The 19,366-nt window shown below is 45.5% G+C and overlaps 1 protein-coding gene across 2 annotated transcripts in view; it reads right to left on the bottom strand.

Annotated features, from left to right (window-relative positions):
- Positions 1 to 3,092: 3,092 nt before the first annotated feature.
- The window catches only part of Gucy2c (guanylate cyclase 2C), a 75,426-nt gene continuing 59,152 nt past the window's right edge, over positions 3,093 to 19,366 (bottom strand). For both annotated transcript variants that reach the window (XM_028780977.1, XM_028780978.1), the window contains 7 exons: positions 18,815 to 18,973; positions 16,955 to 17,147; positions 15,596 to 15,770; positions 10,427 to 10,525; positions 8,913 to 9,007; positions 6,433 to 6,509; positions 3,093 to 3,848 (listed from right to left, as the gene is read on the bottom strand). In XM_028780977.1, the coding sequence (XP_028636810.1) occupies positions 3,674 to 3,848; positions 6,433 to 6,509; positions 8,913 to 9,007; positions 10,427 to 10,525; positions 15,596 to 15,770; positions 16,955 to 17,147; positions 18,815 to 18,973 (973 nt within the window). In that variant the 3' untranslated portion in view covers positions 3,093 to 3,673. The remainder of the gene's footprint in view (positions 3,849 to 6,432; positions 6,510 to 8,912; positions 9,008 to 10,426; positions 10,526 to 15,595; positions 15,771 to 16,954; positions 17,148 to 18,814; positions 18,974 to 19,366) is intronic.

The raw sequence follows: 19,366 nt of genomic DNA, 5'->3' as shown, positions 1-19,366 counted from the left end.
CTCTCGCTCTCGCTCTCGCTCTCGCTCTCGCTCTCGCTCTCGCTCTCGCTCTCAACTTAAAAGGCACTTTCCTTATTGAGGACAGTGGGATGTAAGCGATATAAAACTCTGTCATCGGATTAACTTTTCTCTCTCTGCTCGTCGAATTGGAGTTGGATGTTATCCGCACATTTCCTAAGGGTCCTGATCTGCTCACAAGAAGTAATGGGGCAGATTCCTCAAGTGGCCCCCTGGGAGAGCACACATCAGGGTGGGGGTATCAGTGCTCCAGTGGGCCTACTTCTTCCCCTTCTGCTTCATGTGCACTACAGAATAGTCATTGCATGCAATGAAGCGCCCTGCCGCTAGTGATAGAAAGCTCTGGAAGCCCACTTTGCCATCTCGGCACTGACCCAGGTCCTTCACTGTCTTGTCCGCAGCCAGAGAGTCCTTTTGATTTTCCAGTGCTCCAGGGATCCCCTTCTTGGGTCTTCCTTTGTCACCCACAAACATATGATTTTCATGGTGTGCTCCATTCAGGGTGGCATTTTAAAGAACCTGGTAGCCGGGCGGTGGTGGCGCACGCCTTTAATCTCAGCACTTGGGAGGCAGAGGCAGGTGGATTTCTGAGTTCGAGGCCAGCCTGATCTACCGAGTGAGTTCCAGGACAGCCAGGGCTATACAGAGAAACCCTGTCTCGAAAAACCAAAAAACCAAAAAACCAAAAAACAAAAACAACAACAAAAGAATCTGGTGAAACCGGAGCATAGCAGTCCTTGGAAGAGCTGGACACACAGTGATGAGGCTTGGTTTCTTATAACACCCATGACCACCAGCCCAGGGGTCTTACAGCATCACCCACAATGCACTGGGCCCTCCACGTCAATCACTGATTAAGAGCGTGTGCTACATTTGCCCACAGGCCAATCTGACATAGGTGTTTTCACAACTGCGTTTTCCATTTCTAACATGGCTTTGCCTTGTCAAGGTGACTCGAAACCAGCCAGCAGGCTGCCCTCATAAAGGACTTGAGTTAGATTCCCAGCAGCCATGGCAGGCAGCTTACACCTTCCTGTAAATCCCACTGCAGAGGATGTGAGGCCCTCTTCTGGACTCCTCGGAGACCCACACTAAGACATACACAAACCTACACACAGCCACACGTATTCACAACACCTAAAGTAAATAAGTAAATCTTTAAAAAAGAAACAGAAAACATATTTTCAAGTTGCCTTTTGTCAGCGGTGGTGGTCTGGGCTCACACAGATTTGCAGAAGAAGCAAGACAGCTTTATTTGGAGCAAAGTCATAGTGCAGGTTGTAGAGGGAGCCACTGTCCAGATTGACAGCGGGCCACATGAGTGATAGTCCTCAGGGGTCCCAATTACTGTGTGGGGCTCATTTTTATGGGGTTCAAGAGATGGAGCTGGTCACTAGAGGGCAAAGTCTGGGTCGTAGGTTAGGTTATGCATTATTTATTTTTCTTACTGCCCATGACCATTCCTATAACGTACCTGATTCTTATCATATGCATGCCAAGTATGTGTGTGCAACTGAGCAGTGCTTTGCAATAATTAGCATTGATGTGTGACTTCTGAGTACTTTTCATGTGCTTTATATATACACTACTTTTAGAATTACCATGAAAATGTCCAATTAATGGTTCTATATTGATTTCATGCAGGCTAAATATAAAAATTTATATGGTGAGCGTGGGGGTTTGAACAAATGTATGCATTAGGTTTAAATATTTGAACACTGTCTTAGTCAGGGTTTCAATTTCTGCACAAAACATCATGACCAAGAAGCAAGTTGGGGAGGAAAGGGTTTGTTCAGCTTACACTTCCACATTGCTGTCCATCACCAAAGGAAGTCAGGACTGGAACTCACACAGGGCAGGAACTTGGAGGCAGGAGCTGATGCAGAGGCCATAGAAGGGTGCTGCTTATTGGCTTGTTTCCCCTGGCACGCTCAGCCTGCTTGCTTATAGAACCCAGGACCACCAGCCCAGGGATGGCACCACCCACAATGGACTGGGCTTTCCCACCTTGATCACAAATTGAGAAAATACCTTACAGCTGAATGGCATGGAGGCATTTCCTCAAGGGAGGCTCCTTCTTACTCAGTGATAACTCCAGCTTGTGTCAAGTTAACACACAAAACCAGCCAGTGCAAACACTTTGTTCCCAGTTGGTGGGACCATTTGGGGAGGTTACGGAACCTTCCATAAGTGTAGCCTTTCCGGAGGACATACTCCCTGGGAATGGGCTGTTTATTGCCTCCCTCATTTCCAGGTCTCTTGCTCTGTTTCCCGAATGCTGATAGGGCTATGATCACAATCCTGTTCTTGTTGCCATGCCTGCAGTCACACCACCCTGCCACTTCGGACTCTCTCTCGCTGGAACCATAAGCTACAATAAACTCTTTCTTTCATAAGTTGCCTTGGCTATTGTATTTTATCTTTTTATTTTTAAAGAATTATTTATTTTATGTATGTGAGTACACTGTAGCTATCTTCAGACACACCAGAAGAGGGCATCAGATCTCATTACAGATGGTTGTGAGCCACCATGTGGTTGCTGGGAATTGAACTCAGGACATCTAGCCATCTCTCCAGCCCGGTATTTTATCACACACACACACACACACACACACACACACACATATATATATATATGTATATATATATATATATATATATATATAGAGAGAGAGAGAGAGAGAGAGAGAGAAGGCACATGTGGTATATAATTATGTATAAACTATAATATATACAGGGAGAACTGTGTGTCACATAAGGAAGGGGTTACACTGTCAGAAACAGCAGGAGCTTGGAGCCACGTAGGAATTGAACCTATGCCTGGCCCCTCTTTAGGTCTCTGCCATAACAGGCTGTTGCACATTCACATTGCTAAGTGGGCAGGCCAAGGCAAAACCACAGCTTTGAATCAATAATCTCATGTGCACAGAGGATGCTACCAGCCTTCAAGGATCTTGTCTCTGAAGAGCGATGCTAACCTTGCCTTATTCCTCCATGAGACACTAAGTCTTTCAGTGAGTAGAAGGTGAGGACTGGCGGCCCCAGGAAGAGGAGCAGGCCATAGAGACACATACTAGACTCTAAATACTTTTATTTTTATCTAATATCCAGCATGGTTTCTACAAAAATCACTAGTTAAACACACTTTCTTGGAGATAAGCTACTAAACATACAATTCCGACAATTTTAAAAAATTCTCTCACGTGTACAGAAGGGAGGAGCCAGTAAACAAAACCAAACTAGAAATGAAATTAGAACAAAACCCCAAGTTCTGTACAGCACAGCACATTCCTCTCTCCTTGACTCAGGCTGATGACCCATGGAGAACTGTGGAACATGGCTCTGGAGTACAGGGTCACCACACTGCCAGGAATACACAGACAATCCTAGAAGTCCAAGGTCATCCGCTGCTACACAGTGAGTTTGAGGTCAGTTTGGGACACACGAGACTCTGTCTCAACAGAAACAAAACCAACCAACCAACCAACCAACCAAACCAAACCAAACCCAGAACACCCACATGATTTGAGCTGCTGGTTCTACATTCCAGGCAGGACACTGAGGCTAGGCCCTTGTCTGTGTTGTTGAGGTCTCTGGGAAATGCAGATTCAGGATATCGGAGGTTGCTGTTGTCAGTTCTCAGACCTCACTGGGTCTAAAAATAGGTGCTATCATGGTCTGAGTTGTTCAGCTGCATGTATTCCAAAAAGCCTTTCTTGTAGCTGGCCACCCGAGTGGGCCTCCGGCTCTTCACGCCTGAGGCCTGTCTTTTCTGTAAGGCGCTAACGATCATGTCTGAGAACTCAGTTTGCAGACGCTGTTGGTTCTCCCTGGAAAGTGGGTGGGAGAGAACAATGGGACAAGTCAGCAATCTACAAGGAGTGTGTCTTAGCACCACAGGTTTAACTCCACCACTACCCAGCAGATGCCTATTCTGTGCTACACACAGGGAATGCAGGGGATACAAAACCACCGCTGTCTTTGATGAGTCCAAAGAACTCTCTTCCCTTGCCACGTGTCCATGTACAATCAGCAAAATACATCGCACACAGGAAATGGATCTTTCTCTTTCAAAGTGAAACATATTGCTAGAACTGGGAACATGGTAGAAGAGCCACTGAGACCAAGCAAGAGGAGGTGAGGACTCCACCACGCAGCCCTGAAAACACACCAGTTCCCCACATAGCTATGCATGTGAACATTGTTTGGAGAGGGCTCAGGATGGTAGGAGGTTTCCAAAGTTTAGAACAGATCTGGGTAGTCCTAGTTTGAAGCCAGGCTTCCCAGGTTGACTCAGCCACTCTGATAGTTTGCCTTCTGTCTGCACGACAGAGTCTCCTCTTCAGCAACAGCTAAGGGACTGAGGCCAGGAGGCTTGCTAGCTAATGGAGTGGGTCAACCTGAGTCACCTTCAGGACCGAAACCTGCTGGTTGGGTATGAAATCTTCCCCCTACAGCAGGAGAATGCAGACTCTAAGTTAAGGCCTAGAACCATGGTTTTAGGTAAGGCTGGTGTTGTCCTCTCCTCAGAAGACAGGAGGCAGGAGCAGCAGTTCTGAAAGCATCTTTGCTTCTAATATCTTCTATTCTTGTTATTGTTTGTTTGTTTATTGTGTATGGGTGCTTTGCCTGCATGTGTGTCTTGCATCAATGTGTGCCTGGTGCCCAGGTGGCTAGAAAAGGTCAGATCTCCTGGAACTGGAGTTACAGATGGTGGTTTGCTGCCATGTGCATCCTGGGAACCAAACCTGGGTCCTTTGGACTCCGGTCTTATGAAAGAGCAGCTAGTGCTCTTAACCGCTGAGCCACGGCTCCAGCTCCATGCTCTGTCCTTGTAAGAACAGAACAGGCATGATGTGAGCTCCAAGCTACCTTTTGTTCCCCAGAGCAAGCCAAGAGCACAGCCCCAGCTTCCCCACACTCCGTGAGCAGCATCTAACCAGCTTTTCAGTAAGTCCAATGATGGGGCACTCTAGGAAGATGGGCAGAAGAGGTAGTTCATTGTTTTTATTTATGTGTATTTCTGTGTAGATATGCATGTATAGATCATGTTAGTGGGTGCCTGTGGAAGCCAGAAAGAAAATATCGGATCCTCTGGAGCTGGAGTTGCGGGTAATTCTAACCTCATGTGGGTGTGGAGACACAGACTCAGGTCCTCTGGAGGAGCAGCAAGCATGCATTCTTAAGTGCTGAGCCGTCTCTCCAGCCCCAAGATTTATTTTATTTTTATTATGTGTGGATGGAGGTGGTGTGTGCATGTGCGCATGTGTGCATCTGTGTATGTGCGTGTGCGTGTGTGTGTGCGTGTGTGTGTGTGTGTGATGTACGTGCAGTAACCACGGAGTCCAGAAGAGGGCGCCACATCCCTCTTCTAGAGTTACAGAATCAATGTGATGGGAACTGAGCTCAGATCTTCTCATCACTATGCTGTCTCTCCAGCCCCTCCCCCTACCTTTGTTTTAGGGACAGTGTCTACGTGGCTTAGGCTGGCCCTCAAACTTACAGAGATGTACTTGCCTGAGTGCTGGGATCAAAAGTATGTGCCACCACACTGGCAAATCAAGTATATTTTAGTGGTTATAACCTGTTTAAAATATAACTAGGTGAAGATGCTGGTTTATAGCTTTATAAAGCCAGCATTTGGGAGACTAACCAAGACAGGGAGATTGAGAGGTAGAGGCCAGTTTGGGTGCGCTCTCTGTCTCTCTCTCTCTCTCTCTCTCTCTCTCTCTCTCTCTTTCTCTGTCTCTCTCTCTCTCTCTCTCTCTGTCTCTCTCTCTCTCTCTGTCTCTCTCTCTGTCTCTCTGTCTCTCTCTCTCTCTCTCTCTCTGTGCACATGTGTGTATGTATGTATGTATGTATGTATGCATGTGCGTACATATTCCTGTATGTATGTACTCTATTTAATGTATCAGTCCATTATCTTGTGACTTCATAATTGGGCCAACTAAAAAAAAAAAATCACCCCTCAGAGGTCAGAAGGAAAAGGAGCCACTAAAACAAAATAAAGCCCAAATCAACGAAATAAGAACAAAATCTCCTCCAGTTCCAGAGCATTCCCGTCCTCTTTCCCAGGGAGAGCCTCCCTGGGACAATAGGACATGAGCACTGAGGTGTGACTTCACTGAGAACACACATCTGACCTATGAACGAGCATCCGTGCTCCAGGACAGCAGAGGCTGTGTGCTTTCTGTGTCACTGAGTCTTAGGATGATACGGCCATCATGAACACTCCAGCTTAGCAGCAGAGAAAGGAACATTCTAGATTTTCTCCTGTTTAGTTCTCAGCTCACCTGACATGTCATTGCCGCTCCCCGGCACTTGTCACATTGAGTACCTCTAAATAGCATAAGTGCCAACAAGACTGAGACCTTCCGGCCCCTCCCTCCCCCTCCCTACCATCCCAAGGCTTACACTGTCGGCGGGGTTGGCAGGTTGTACTCTTGGTCCTTCATCCCGGTCAGCCAGTATGTGGTCTCTGTCCCTCTTCCCTAGTGACACAAAAGAGTAAGTTCCCATGAAGGCAGTGAGCGCTGTTCTCACCAGCTGCCCTACAATGATCTGTTCCAAGAGGCGCCCATGCCCCACACTGCTCATCAGTGCCTCTATTCAAACATACATCTCCGTAAAATTTAGAAAAGTTTTAAGAAGTCTCCCACCGGGTTGGCTTTTTTACTTTTTCTTTACTCTCCCTTCTATTTCTTAAAAATTAATAATTAGTTAATCAATTAATTAATTTGAGACAAGGTCCCACACTATGATGCAGGCAGGTCTGGGGCTCTTCATGTAACACAGGTTGCCACAAGCTCACAGCAATTCTCCTGCCTCAGATGCTGAGTACCAGAATTTTAGGCATGAGCTTCCATGCTCATCCAGACTGGCTGTTTTCAAAATAAAGCTTGCTTTTTCTCCCAGAAGATATTTCAGGTTACAGGATAGCCACATTTTAAGAACCCCACCTTATAAAGGAAGAAATTCAAGCCTGAAGAGGTAGCTCTTTTGGAAAGTGCTTTCTGGGAGAGTATGAGGCCTGAGTTCAGATCACCAGCACCCCAGTACAAAGCGGGGTGCGGCAGCATATGTCCGTGTCCCACATACTGGAAAGCAGGGACAGGAGAATCTCCAGAGCTCACTGGCAAGCCAGTCCAAACTGGTCAGCTGCAGGGTTAGTGGGAGACTTTGCCTCAGAACGATGAGGACAGCAAGACAGTTCATGGGTTACAGGCACAAAAGCCTGACAGCCTGGGTTTGATCCCTGGGCACAGATAAGGTGGGAAGAGAGACAACAGACTCCACAAAGGCGTACTTGAAGTAAAGAGTTTAGGGGAACTTATAGGTTTAAAGGAATCGAAGAAGATAGCCAGTGTTGACATCTGGTTTCTGCACATCACACACATACACACACACACACACACAAACATACTCAATACGCACATACACACATAAACATACTCAACACACACATATACACATGAACATACTCAGCACACACACACACACACACACACACACACACACACAAGTGAATAAGTACATTTTAAGAAAGGAAGAAATCCACTCACAGTTCTGCTAACAAATATAACCAGTTTCTATTGCACATGTTGTCTTTGTTTTAATTATTTTGTGTGAGAGTGTGCGTATGTGTGTGTGTGTATGTAATTAAGACAACACACATGTGCTGGACAGAGGACAGCTATCAGGAGTTGGTTGTCTCCTCCCAGGTGACACTCAGGTGCTCAGACTTGGCAGTAAGGGCCATCTCTCTCCAGCCCTGTATTTTCTTTCAACCTTTTATGGCAGTTTTGAGACAAAATTGTTGACACAGCTTCATTATGCTGTATAAACACATTTGCCATAATAAGCCCCCAGAAGGAACATAGGTTTGGCCCACGGTGGGTGGAGTTATGCAACGAACAGAAACTTACAAGAAGTTTTACTTTTGCTAAGGTTTTATCTGGGGAGATCAGATGCATATAAATTAAATGAGTATCCATGAATCTACATCTTTACAAGACGATGAACAGCATTTTTGGGGAATGATCTTGGTTTAGTAAACGTGTTTGTGGAAGACTGAAAAACTGAGTGTTATCACACAATTTTGCTTAAAAGGAGACGTTTGCCAAGTTGCAGCTACAATGTACATGCCGTAGAATGTATGATAAAAGCAACTGTGGAGAAAGCTATATTCAAAAGTGAGAAGACAGATGATTAGACTTCAGTGAATCCTGACCAGTTTGAGCTCTTGAGTCAGGAGGAAGAACTGGGGACAGATGGTGTGTGTATGTGGAGGGGACAGGCGGTACATGTATGTGGAGGGGACAGGCGGTACATCTATGTGGAGGAAACAGCACCAGTGTTCTGTTGTCGCTGATGTTGTTACATATTTTAAAATTATTTTTAGATTCATTTATTTTACTTTATGTGTATGAGTGTTTTGCCTGTATGTGTGTGTGTGTGTGTGTGTGTGTATGTATGTATGTATGTATGTATTTTTACTGTGTGTATGCAGTATCCATGGAGACCAAGAGAGGGTGTCAGATCCCTTATAACTGAAGTTACAGATGATTGTGGCCCAGCATATGAGTGCTGGGTACTGAACCTGGGTCCTCTGCAAGAGCAGTAAGTTCTTTTGACCTCTGAGCCACCTCTCCAGTCTGGTAGCAATGTTTTATAGCCTGCTAGCCCTAGCACGGAACAGCTCAAGGGCTTGTGGGAGTACAGGGCAGTTCTGAGTTCACATGGGCAGAGGTTCTTTCTCCAGGGATGCTGGAGCTCCCTGCGGGGAGGGCAGAAAAGGATTCCACAGTTTCATTTTTTCTGACTTTCTTTGTGGAGGGGTCACGTGGCCCACGTGTGTCTGAGTGTATGCCCACATGTGTCTGTGGCAAACCTACCTTTAAGTACGTTTCTCCCCTCACTTCATACAGGAACTGGCAATCTGTTCTCTTCAGGATGGCTATGGTGGAGCTGCTCATGTGAATCCTCAAGGCTGGAAACATAAACCAGATCAGTGAAAATCTCCCCGTGCTGAAACACAATATGACCACGTTTGTTTCTCTCTGACATCAGCAGCTCCCTGAGCAACTACTGCCCATCATAGAGAAAGACACACAGCTGTTCTACTGAATAGATCTTTAAAAACAGTGCCAGTGGATGAGAAAATGCTGTCTGTATAGGAAGACTGGTCTGGCATTGTGTTTTTAGGGTCCTGAATGCTGGCACTCTCCAAATTTTGTCTACCAAGTCTCATTCCAGCTTGGACTGGGAACCTTTGGACACGGCTTAGGATGGAGCTTCCCCTGCTGAGCCTGGGGTGGGGCTTTGGCTGATGGGTCTCCAGCATAAAGATCCAGTAAATAGCTAAGGTGTTGTGAAGATTTAGGCTCTGAATTTTCTCCAGCTTTCCTCTTCTGCAACCCCATCTCCTTCTGAGAAACAGTTGATGAAGGATGCCTACCTAACAGCTCATTGCTGGATGCCCAACAGACACACCACAAGCCGTGACAGTGGTCAGAACAGTGGACACGGTCATGGATCAGAGGACTGTCGAGAGCTTAATACTGCACCAGCCCAGTCCTGTCCAGAAACCCTGCCAGCGAGGTTGGTGTCTCATCCCTTGTTCATGTATTCACCTTTCCAAGGTCTTGAAAGATGGAGTGACTTCCCCCAAGGTATGCAGATGATGTCAGCATAGTTTTTATTTTAATCTAAGTCTGCTGAAGTCACACTTTAGTCTTTTCATGACATTTTGACTTTGTGGTACATAATTCTTAGATCATGTCAGTCTAACTAACCAAAATCTTGCCGTGGGTCCTGTGTCTAGTCAGCTTTTGAAACTTCATCTATATATATGTATTATTGTTTTCACTATCACCAATATTAATTAATTGCCCACTGCACGCAGTACACAGTGCCTCAGTTTTGCCGGGCATATGCAAAATGTCAAAGATTGATTCAATCTGAGGAAAAGCCTGAAACCTTGTGCATTAACAAATTCCTAGATACTTTCTCTCCTAATATCAGCTTCTAGAAAACCCCAGAAAACAGGAAAGATGAATCTGAGCCAGGTGTCTGGTCCACATCTTTCCCATTGGATAACACAGGTTTTTTTTATAGATATGTGCTAAAATTCATGACTATTCCATCTAGAACATGCCTGATTTCATGGCATGTGGGCCCCAAATACAGAGACAGTCTAAAACTGAAGGAAAAAGACTGAAACAATCAACAGTTTACACAGCAAAATTAAACATGGCACGTTAACACAGGTTCAAGTCTAGCCACTGTGAGGGGTCCTTCTGCTTCTCTCTGACACTATGTCTCAGCATTGTGCAGCCAGTTCTACAAGTGCATCTGCTGGAAGAGAGAATCTCTGTTTCCTTAGGAAAACAGCAATGCCCCTTCTTACGGAGGCCAGTGGATTCCATCCTAGAGGCAGTGTTGACGGTATCCCCAAACAGGCAGTAACGAGGCATCTTGATCCCCACAACACCAGCAGCACAGGGGCCTGGAAGGAAGAAGAGGAGCCATCGTTGCACACTGAAGAATGGGGCTGGGACTGGTGAGTCTTTCTCATGGGCACAGGGCTGAATGAATACTTCAAGGCTTGGCTACACCCGTGATTTATTCCTTTAATGAATGACTACAGGCTCTGTTTTTTTTTTTTTTTTTAGAGAAAAAACAACATTTTTTTTAAGGATATATTATCTTATATTATTTAATTTTTTAAAAAAGGTTTATTTATTTATTTTATGTATTCACCATTGCTCTCTTCAGACACACCAGAAGAGGGCATCAGATCCTATTAAAGATGGTTGTGAGCCACTATCTGGTTGCTGGGACTTGAACTTAGGACCTCTGGAAGAGCAGTCAGTGCTCTTAAACGCTGAGCCGTCTCTCCAGCCCAAGAACACATATTTTTACAGAACGAGAAGGCATTAGAGGTCCAGCTCACAAAATGCTAACATTTGAAAATCAAAGGCTCTCCAGAAGGGCTCAGGAGACCCCATAGCTTGTCTGCTATATCAAAGCACACAATCCTAAACTCTGGATTGCTAGAAGGAACCATAGACCCAAAGACACAATTGCCCATGCTTGCTTGTGTTAATTTTATGGTGCTATTTCTAGGATTGGTGGCCTATAATGGAACACTCAGAGGAAAAGTATGTGGCCAAGTCTTCCATAAGCATCGTGGCCATGCCAATGCTGCTGGATTTGGTCTGTGGCAAAAGGATGTTTTAACATGCAGAACAGAAGCCAAGACAAGAGCGTGCATTATAGCACCATGGGTGGGTGTGGCGAACGTTTGTTTCCTAAGCATAGACAGATGTAGCAGGATGGCTTCCTGCTGCTGCTACATTGTTTGCAGTGCAGCTGATGGGGGAGGAGCTAATGTGGGAGGAGCGAAGAGGGAGAAGGAGAGGAAGAGGAGGAGCTAGCAACGAGAGAGGAGGAACCAAGTAGCCATGGAGAACCACGCATGGGTCCAGAGCAGTCCTGAGTAACAATTCATATCTTAAGGTTAGATATTGGGAAACAACTCTAATTGTGTGGGCATCTTGTTGAGCATTTCCTAATATATAAATATTAGATAAACTTTAAGCATTAAGAGTCTCATTTCTCCCAGGCAACACAGTCATAGCGAGATGGTTTGGGCTCAGCCAAACATTGTGGACAGCACTATGCTGGTGTCTTGTGCAGGGCCAGTGTTTCTGGCTGGCTGGAGCCACGGTCTTGGCCTCTGGCCGCTCCTAGTCAGGAAGATGGTGGCTGCTTAAGAACAAGCCAGACTGGGCGCCACTTTCTAAATAATACCCGTTACAAACAAGCATCATCTTTCTCAGAGCTGCTGCTGCTGCTTTGTAGGAGGATCCTCAGAGCCTCATCGGATATTCCAGGCCCTCACTCCCTCCTGTGTACTGCCACCAGCTGTGACTCTGCCCCAGTCGTGTGTGGGCATCTCTAGGGAGATGCTATCATATGCATAAGGGAGGAGACCAACTGAAGATGATATGTGTGTGTGTGTGTGTGTGTGTGTGTGTGTGTGTGTGTGTGTATGACCAACTGCCAACTGAAGCAGGAATACCATCCATGCAGCTGTAGGGGGTCGTCATCCTTGAGACCTTTGAGTTATTTGAGGTCACTCAAACTCTTGTGAGTAAACCCAGCCAACTGCTCACTGGCCCACCAAATCAGGCTTGGGTGAGAGCATTATTTTGTTCTCTCACTGGTACCCTGTCTAATAGGTCTCCTGTAGATGGTGTTCACATTGCCCCAGGAAAAGTTAATGCAATCATTGGAAAGAACTATCTTTGCATTTGCATTGGGGTTTGCAGGGACAACTTGATGCTGAGTGAAATATTAATATAGAAACTGAAGATTGTATGAATACAGAAGCTTCCAGCTAGAGGGAACTACTAGCTTTCTGACTGGTTTTCCCAACCCATATATGGATTTCCTTTTTTGTTTGTATTTCAGACAAGGTCTTACTATGTAGCTCTATGTAGCTATCTTGGAACTCACTATGTCTACCAGGGTAGTTCAGACTTACTGAGATCACTTGCCTCTGACTCCTGAGATTATGATTCAGTGTGTAATGCTCTCATAGACAACCTGAGAGGGTTCTAAGCCCTAAGTTTGGCGGCTTATAACTGCCTGTGACTCTAGCTAGCTCCAAGAGATCTGACACCTGATTCTAGTAGCCACAGGCACATGCACTCACGACACACACATACACACAAACAAGCCCACCACCATCATCAACCATAAAACATAGAGTTTCTTTACACATTAATCCTAACAGTGAAGATTAAAATAAACCAAAAACAAGTTCAAAATACTGGATTTTACATGAATCTTAAACTTCTCATTATCAGATTTGATACAAGACAAAACAGACAAACAATGCTGACAAGAACACAGAAGAGATGGAATAGAGGAGATGTGTGTTTGCATGCGTGTATGTGTGCTTGTGTGTGTGTTTGCATGAGTGTATGTGTGTGAATGTGTGAGGAAAGGCAAGACAGTGTGTCATGCAAAGTATTAGGATGATTTAAAATTCTCACCTTATATATTCATTGTACATGGTACTGTGTTACATAAAGATGTTTCCCCACGGGTACGTGTTCACTGCTCATATATCCCCCCTCCCCCTCCTAGCTTGCCCTCTCTCTTCTTCCCTGTCCTGTAGTTCCCTTTTCTCCCCTAGACATTTTTCGTTCTCTCATGTTATATACATGCACACAGTTTTACATAGGTATGTAAAAATCTTGTGAGAAAAAACACGGTCTTTGGTTTTTGAAACTAGCTTCATTGGCTTAGTTAATATGATTATGTCCATCTGTCCAGTTGTATCCATTTTCCTGCAGATGACATAATGTACTTTTTCTTTATGGCTGGTAAACATTCTCTTGTGTATATGTGCCACAGTATTTTGGTTGTTGTTGCTATTGCTCTGTCGTTAGACATCTAGGTTGGTTATGAGTTCTTCTCCAACTACATGTTTCTACAAGACCAACAACCTATCTAAACAAGTCTCTATGTCCAAGGCTGGTAGTTAAACTGGAGGCCTGAGGCTGCACACTACCTTGTATCTGCATGGAACAAATGACATCCTAACTTGCTACCTAAACTAAAAGCTTAATTTAGAAATATGTAGTCACAGTCCTCAAGCTCCATCTCTGAGTCGTAGGCTGACGCCTGACGGTATCCCCCAGATATTGGTAACACAGAACTTAAACTAATCAGATGCTTAGATATTGGAAACATAGCCCTTTAACCAATCAGATGCTCAGATACTGGGAACCTAGACCTTTAACCAATCAGATGCTCAGATATTGGGACCATAGAGCTGTAGGGCATGTGGGACCATGCTACCAGACAGGCATTAGAACTGCTAAGGTTGAATGAGTTCAAACCCAGGATATCTCAGAGACTTGAAAACAGCAGGAGTGGAGCCGTTCCCTCCCTGTCTCTGTACCTGCTCTGGAACGTGTAACAGGGACAGCCCACTGAGGGGACCATGGGCACTCAGTCACGTAGCATAACACCCGGAGTTGTCGTCCTAATGAGGTATCTAGAGAACGTTGAACCTTCAGCCAATGACTGTCCCTTCCTGGGTATTTCTTCTTCCAAGAAGTATATAATCCTTGGTTTACCCTGAATAAAGTATATATATACTGACATTTGCCATCAAATAAAACAATATAAACAAGTAAGGATTGTCTGAGAGAACAGCTTCATTAATGACTGCCATGGGAAAGGCGCCTTAAAGAGCTTCTCCTAAGACTCCCAAGGTAGGCTTTCTTCTCTCCAGCCCCTTTGGTACTCTCTGCCCTCACTCCTAACTGGGCTGGATCCTGTACATCCTGGGCTCCACCTTCCCCTTCCTGCCTGTCTGCCAGCCCTGAGGGTAATCACGGTGGATCCTGGTTCCTGACTTTCCCTCCTGGTGGTATAACGGCAGCACCTGGGTACCCAGAGAGGAGACCAGGAACCATTGTAGACTCCTCATTCTGAACTTTGTTCTGCCTCCTCCCACCAGTGTGTTGGTGGCCAGGTACACCCCACCACCATCCCCAGCCTCCACCTTCCATCCTCGGAGAGGCTGAAGACAGTACAACCTAGAGCTTTAACCAATCCGATGCTTTCTGTCTCTCTTCTCTGCTCTCTCTCTCTCTCTCTGGCTCATTCGTTCAGATGGCCTCACCCTTGATGCTCCCGATTTGGCTTTGGAGGTACTAGTATTCCAAGCAGGCATCACCTCTTCAGTCTCACTTCCGTTCTCTGTCTGTAGATGCTACCTGTCCCCAGTGCCTGCTGGAGCACTTCGGTTCCAAAGGACACACTTTGTAAATTGTTCTTTCTTACATAAATCTCATTAATTTTGTTTGGAGTTTTCCTTTCAGTGGGGCTATTAAACATCCGTGGTCTTCTAAGTGACCCATGTGCTTTCTGTAGCAGCGCCGCAGAGTGAGTATAAGTGTTAGAGACACTTGTTGTTTCTCCTCTGAATCATGTATTTTTAGATATTATTTCTTCTTCTTAAGAAAAGATTGTATGTTTCATTACATGTACGTGTCCATCTGTCTGTGGGTAGGTACACATGAGTGTAGATGCTGGAGGAGACCAGAAGAGCATCCTATCTCCTGGAGCTGGAGTTACAGGTGTCGTGAGCTGCCCATCATGGGTGCTGGGAGCTAGACTCAGGTTCCCTACAAGTGTGCTACACTGTCTTGACAATCAAGCCATCTCTCCAGCCCCAGGATTGTCACATTTTAATGGAACATGAACAGGAGTTGGGACTGTGTGTGGGAAGGAGATAGTGAGAGTAGATATGATTTAAGGGCAGTCCAGAATGTCTTGTTTTCCTGTGTGGTCAGTGTTTATCCATCCTGGAATGAACATGCTATCCACAGTGTTATTTCAGGTGTAATCTAGGGGCTGGGTCTAAATGTTTCAGGGTGTATAATGGACTCCACGTTTGGCACACCGGTTAAGAATAAGTTTTAGATGAGAAGCCATGCCTTGTATGTTCTGCTTTGAGTGGCCCCCTCTGCTAGGATGCCCAGCTCCTTACCAGAATGAACTCCAATGCGAATCCACACTGGGAGGCCGGGAAGATGCTCCAGTTCAAAGGTCCCTATGAAGCTGAGGATGTCCAAGGCCATCTTGGAAATGTCTACTGCATGCCGGTTGCCATTTCTCATAGGCAGACCGCTGGCCACCACATAGGCATCGCCGATGGTTTCTACCTGTGGAAACATGTTCTCATCAGTCTCTCTGCCCCATGGGAGCCAGAATTGAGCAGAATCTTTCACTGAACGCACATATGAGTAAGGGTCCTGTTCACCTCGTTCAGGGCCCATCCTATGTAATTTCTCCAGGTTTTCTTTCTTTTCTCCTTCCTCTTTCTTTCTTTCTTTCTTTCTTTCTTTCTTTCTTTCTTTCTTTCTTTCTTTCTGTTCTTAGTAGTTTAGTTAACTGGATGAGAAAACAACTATGGAAGATTTTAGCCATAAAGAAGAATTTTATAGTTAGATTGTGCAGATGAAGTGTCTACACATTCTGTAAGTGGTCAAGTAATCTGTTTATGGGGCTGGGGACATGGCTCGGTGATCGAGGACACCTGCTGCTCTTGCAGAAGACCAGGGTGCACGCCTGCATTCACGCAGTGACTCACACCCATTTGCAACTTCAGCTTCAGGGGATCACATGTCTCTGTGGGCAGCTGCATGTAAGTGGTGCAGACAAGGAGGTGTACACATGCCCATACACTCCACAATAAAAATTAGAACTAAATAGTGAAATAACCTTATGGATCCTATATAATTTTCGTCATAAACCAAATTACCAGAATAGACTTTAGTGATTATGGGTTTTAGCATAGTATTTTTCCAAGAGTAATTGTAGATTCCTTCGAGAATAAAGCATTTTTACGGTCTTGTGCGGTGTTTACTGTAACCCCATTCTCTGCACTTCATTTATGGTCAGCTTCCATGCTGCCCATTGCTTTGCAGGGGATTTGAAACACTGCCGTTACCTCTGTATTTGTAATTTTGACATCTGTCTGACCTTTTAAAATTCTTCTACATCTCTGCTGTTTCAGCTTGGATTCAACCACCACATCAGTGAGTGTTAAAGAGTTATGTATGTCTTATGTATGTATTTTTACATGCATGTTTGGATGTGCCTGTGTGTGGGTTTGTGCCTGCAGAAACCGGAAGAGGATGACAGATCCCTTGGCGCGGGAGTTACCGGCAGTTCTGAGCCCCCATGATTTGGGTGCTAGAACTCAGCGCAGGTAGAGTAGGAAGTGGTCTTAACCAGCCTCTCTATATGCTGAGTAGGAAGGATGGGAGTTATAACGGGCAACTGTGTCAGGCTCTGGTGGCCTTGTGCCTCTCAACTGTCGCAGCCTGAGGGTTGGCGCAGGTACCTTGTAGACATCATGGTGATCCACAATCTGGTCAAAGCTCTTGTAGATGTCATTGAGCATGTCCACCACCTCCATGGGCGTGCTGTACTTGCAGATGGTGGTGAAGCCCACGATGTCGCTGAAGTAGATTGTGACTTCTTCATACAGCTCTGGCTCCACGACGCCCTTCTCCTTCAGCGACTTTACCACCAGCCTAGATGAGGGAGGGAGAAAACGACCTTTAACCTCAGCAGAGTTCCCTTGCCTTGCAGTTTAGAAGGTAGCGACTGTCAACAGGACTGAAAAATGGGAGATTTCTAATCAATCTCAGTGAGTGTCCAGGAAGCAAAACCAATGGATTTCCTATGTTGTGTGTGTGACTCCACTGCCCATAGGGGTGCGTGTGTGTGTGTGTGTGTGTGTGTGTGTGTGTGTTATTTGACCTTGGATGAATATAAGCATTTTCAACCTTAACATAGGTTAGTAATATTCATAAACTCACAATCCAATCACCTTTATAGTTCTAATGCCTGTACACATTCATTGATAATCTCTCCATTGATAATCCATTTCAAACGAGCACAGCACCATATTCAGAAACCTCAATGTCGAGTATATCACTGACGTAAGAAATTGACCCTAAGGCTACGAGCACTGCCCTCACCAAAGCCAGCCGTTCTGACCCTCTCAGATACTGCATGGTACTATGTAATATCACATCAGAGACATGATGCATTCAACATTAACATACTTAAATGAGATTTATTAGATATTTTGAACCAGATTTAAAGAGCAAAGTCAACCACTCCATAAGTTGCAACTACAGCAAAGGATGCCAAAGAGAAGTTGCTCAGAAAATCTTGCTCAAGGAATGGAAGGGCCAGGTTCCCAGAGCAAGTTCACCTGAGCTGACTGGGACTTCCTTGAGGGGACAAGGTGCCTTCTCCACAGAGGAAGGGTCCTGGGGACAGACTGGGAGTGGGGACTCTCTGCTGCTCTTGGGGTCATTTTGAAGGTAGCCTGAGCAGAAATACGAATGCCTCAGTATCAGAGCCTAGATGCTGGGAGGTGCGACATCAGACTACGAGAACAAAGCCCTCATTAACTTTAATTTGTACAAGTGTTTGCTTGCAAGTGTGTCTGGTACCTGCAGAGGCCAGAAGAGGGCACCCTCAAGACTGGAGATAAAGATAGTTGTGAGCTACCATGTGGGTGCTGTGAACTCAGGTCCTCTGCAAGAGCAGCAAGTGTTCCTAACCGCTGAGCCATACCTCCAGTCCCTAACTCCTTCATTTTTATATAGATAAGAAAACAAAGGGCTGAAAAGGAAGTGGGACTTTCCTGTGACTCCATAGCCTGCTACGGACAGAGCTGTTACTAGAACTGAGAAACGCCTGCCCATCCTATGTGCCATGAGCCGTCTGCAAGTCCAGCCATGCTCAGGGAGGTGGAGAAGATGTGGAGGTGACACTAACAATTTCAGAATCCCTGGGGATCATCCAAAAACCCATGGCTTATTAGCCACAGGGTCTGGGACACACAGAGCGCTTACAGGAAAGTCTTTTCAAGTGTAGTAACACAAAGTCTGGACCTCTGCAAAATAACCCACGATGCTGCGGGTTAGGTTGTGATGTCACATTGTGTGTAAACAACACATTGTGTATAGCACGCAAAGAATTGTGGGGGCTGCAAAAACATAATGATTCCACTGGGATTTCTGCCAGTCTGTGCTTCTTATGTTAATATTGAAGGAGTCAAAGGAACAAAATCCAGAACAAAACCAGCAACAGTGAGAGGCAGGCATGTTGAAGGTTTCAGCTGGGAGCAAGGTGCCTGGCTGTGGACACATGGGAAGCCATGTTTGTAGGAGTCTCGACTTACCTCGGGAGCAGCATAAAGTTAAGGTGGTCAGCCCTGTCCCTCTCGGCCTTGTACAGCTGAGTCCTTTCCTCCACGAGGTGTTCCAGGTTTCGAGAATACAGCTGTAGACGTCTGATCAACGTGTCCATGTAAGATTCATTTTTTTGGTCATGAAAAAGGCTGCAGGTGGTAACAGACAAAGGATTTTTACACATCACAGGGAAGAAGCATGAGGGGTCTCACAGTGCTGTGTAAATAAGATAATGCTTACAGCATGCAAAGACATGGAGGAAAGCTCTGAGATGCCACAGCCATTCCGTCATCCTGATTACGTCAAGTTCCCACTTCTGCCTCAGAAAGAGATGGCTTGCTTTGTATGAGTGTACGTGTGTGTGTATGCTTGTGACTGTGTGTATCTCTGTGTTCTCTCTCTCTCTCTTTCTCTCTCTCCTCTCTCTCTCTCTCTCTCTCTTTCTCTCTCTCTCTCTCTCTCTCTCTCTCTCTCTCTCTGTGTGTGTGTGTGTGTGTGTGTGTGTGTGTGTGTGTGAGAGAGAGAGAGAGAGAGAGAGAGAG

Source organism: Grammomys surdaster, unplaced genomic scaffold (genome assembly GCF_004785775.1).
Source record: "Grammomys surdaster isolate TR1022 unplaced genomic scaffold, NIH_TR_1.0 373, whole genome shotgun sequence".
NCBI classification, from domain to species: domain Eukaryota; kingdom Metazoa; phylum Chordata; class Mammalia; order Rodentia; family Muridae; genus Grammomys; species Grammomys surdaster.
This window is presented reverse-complemented; position numbering and strand designations above follow the sequence as displayed.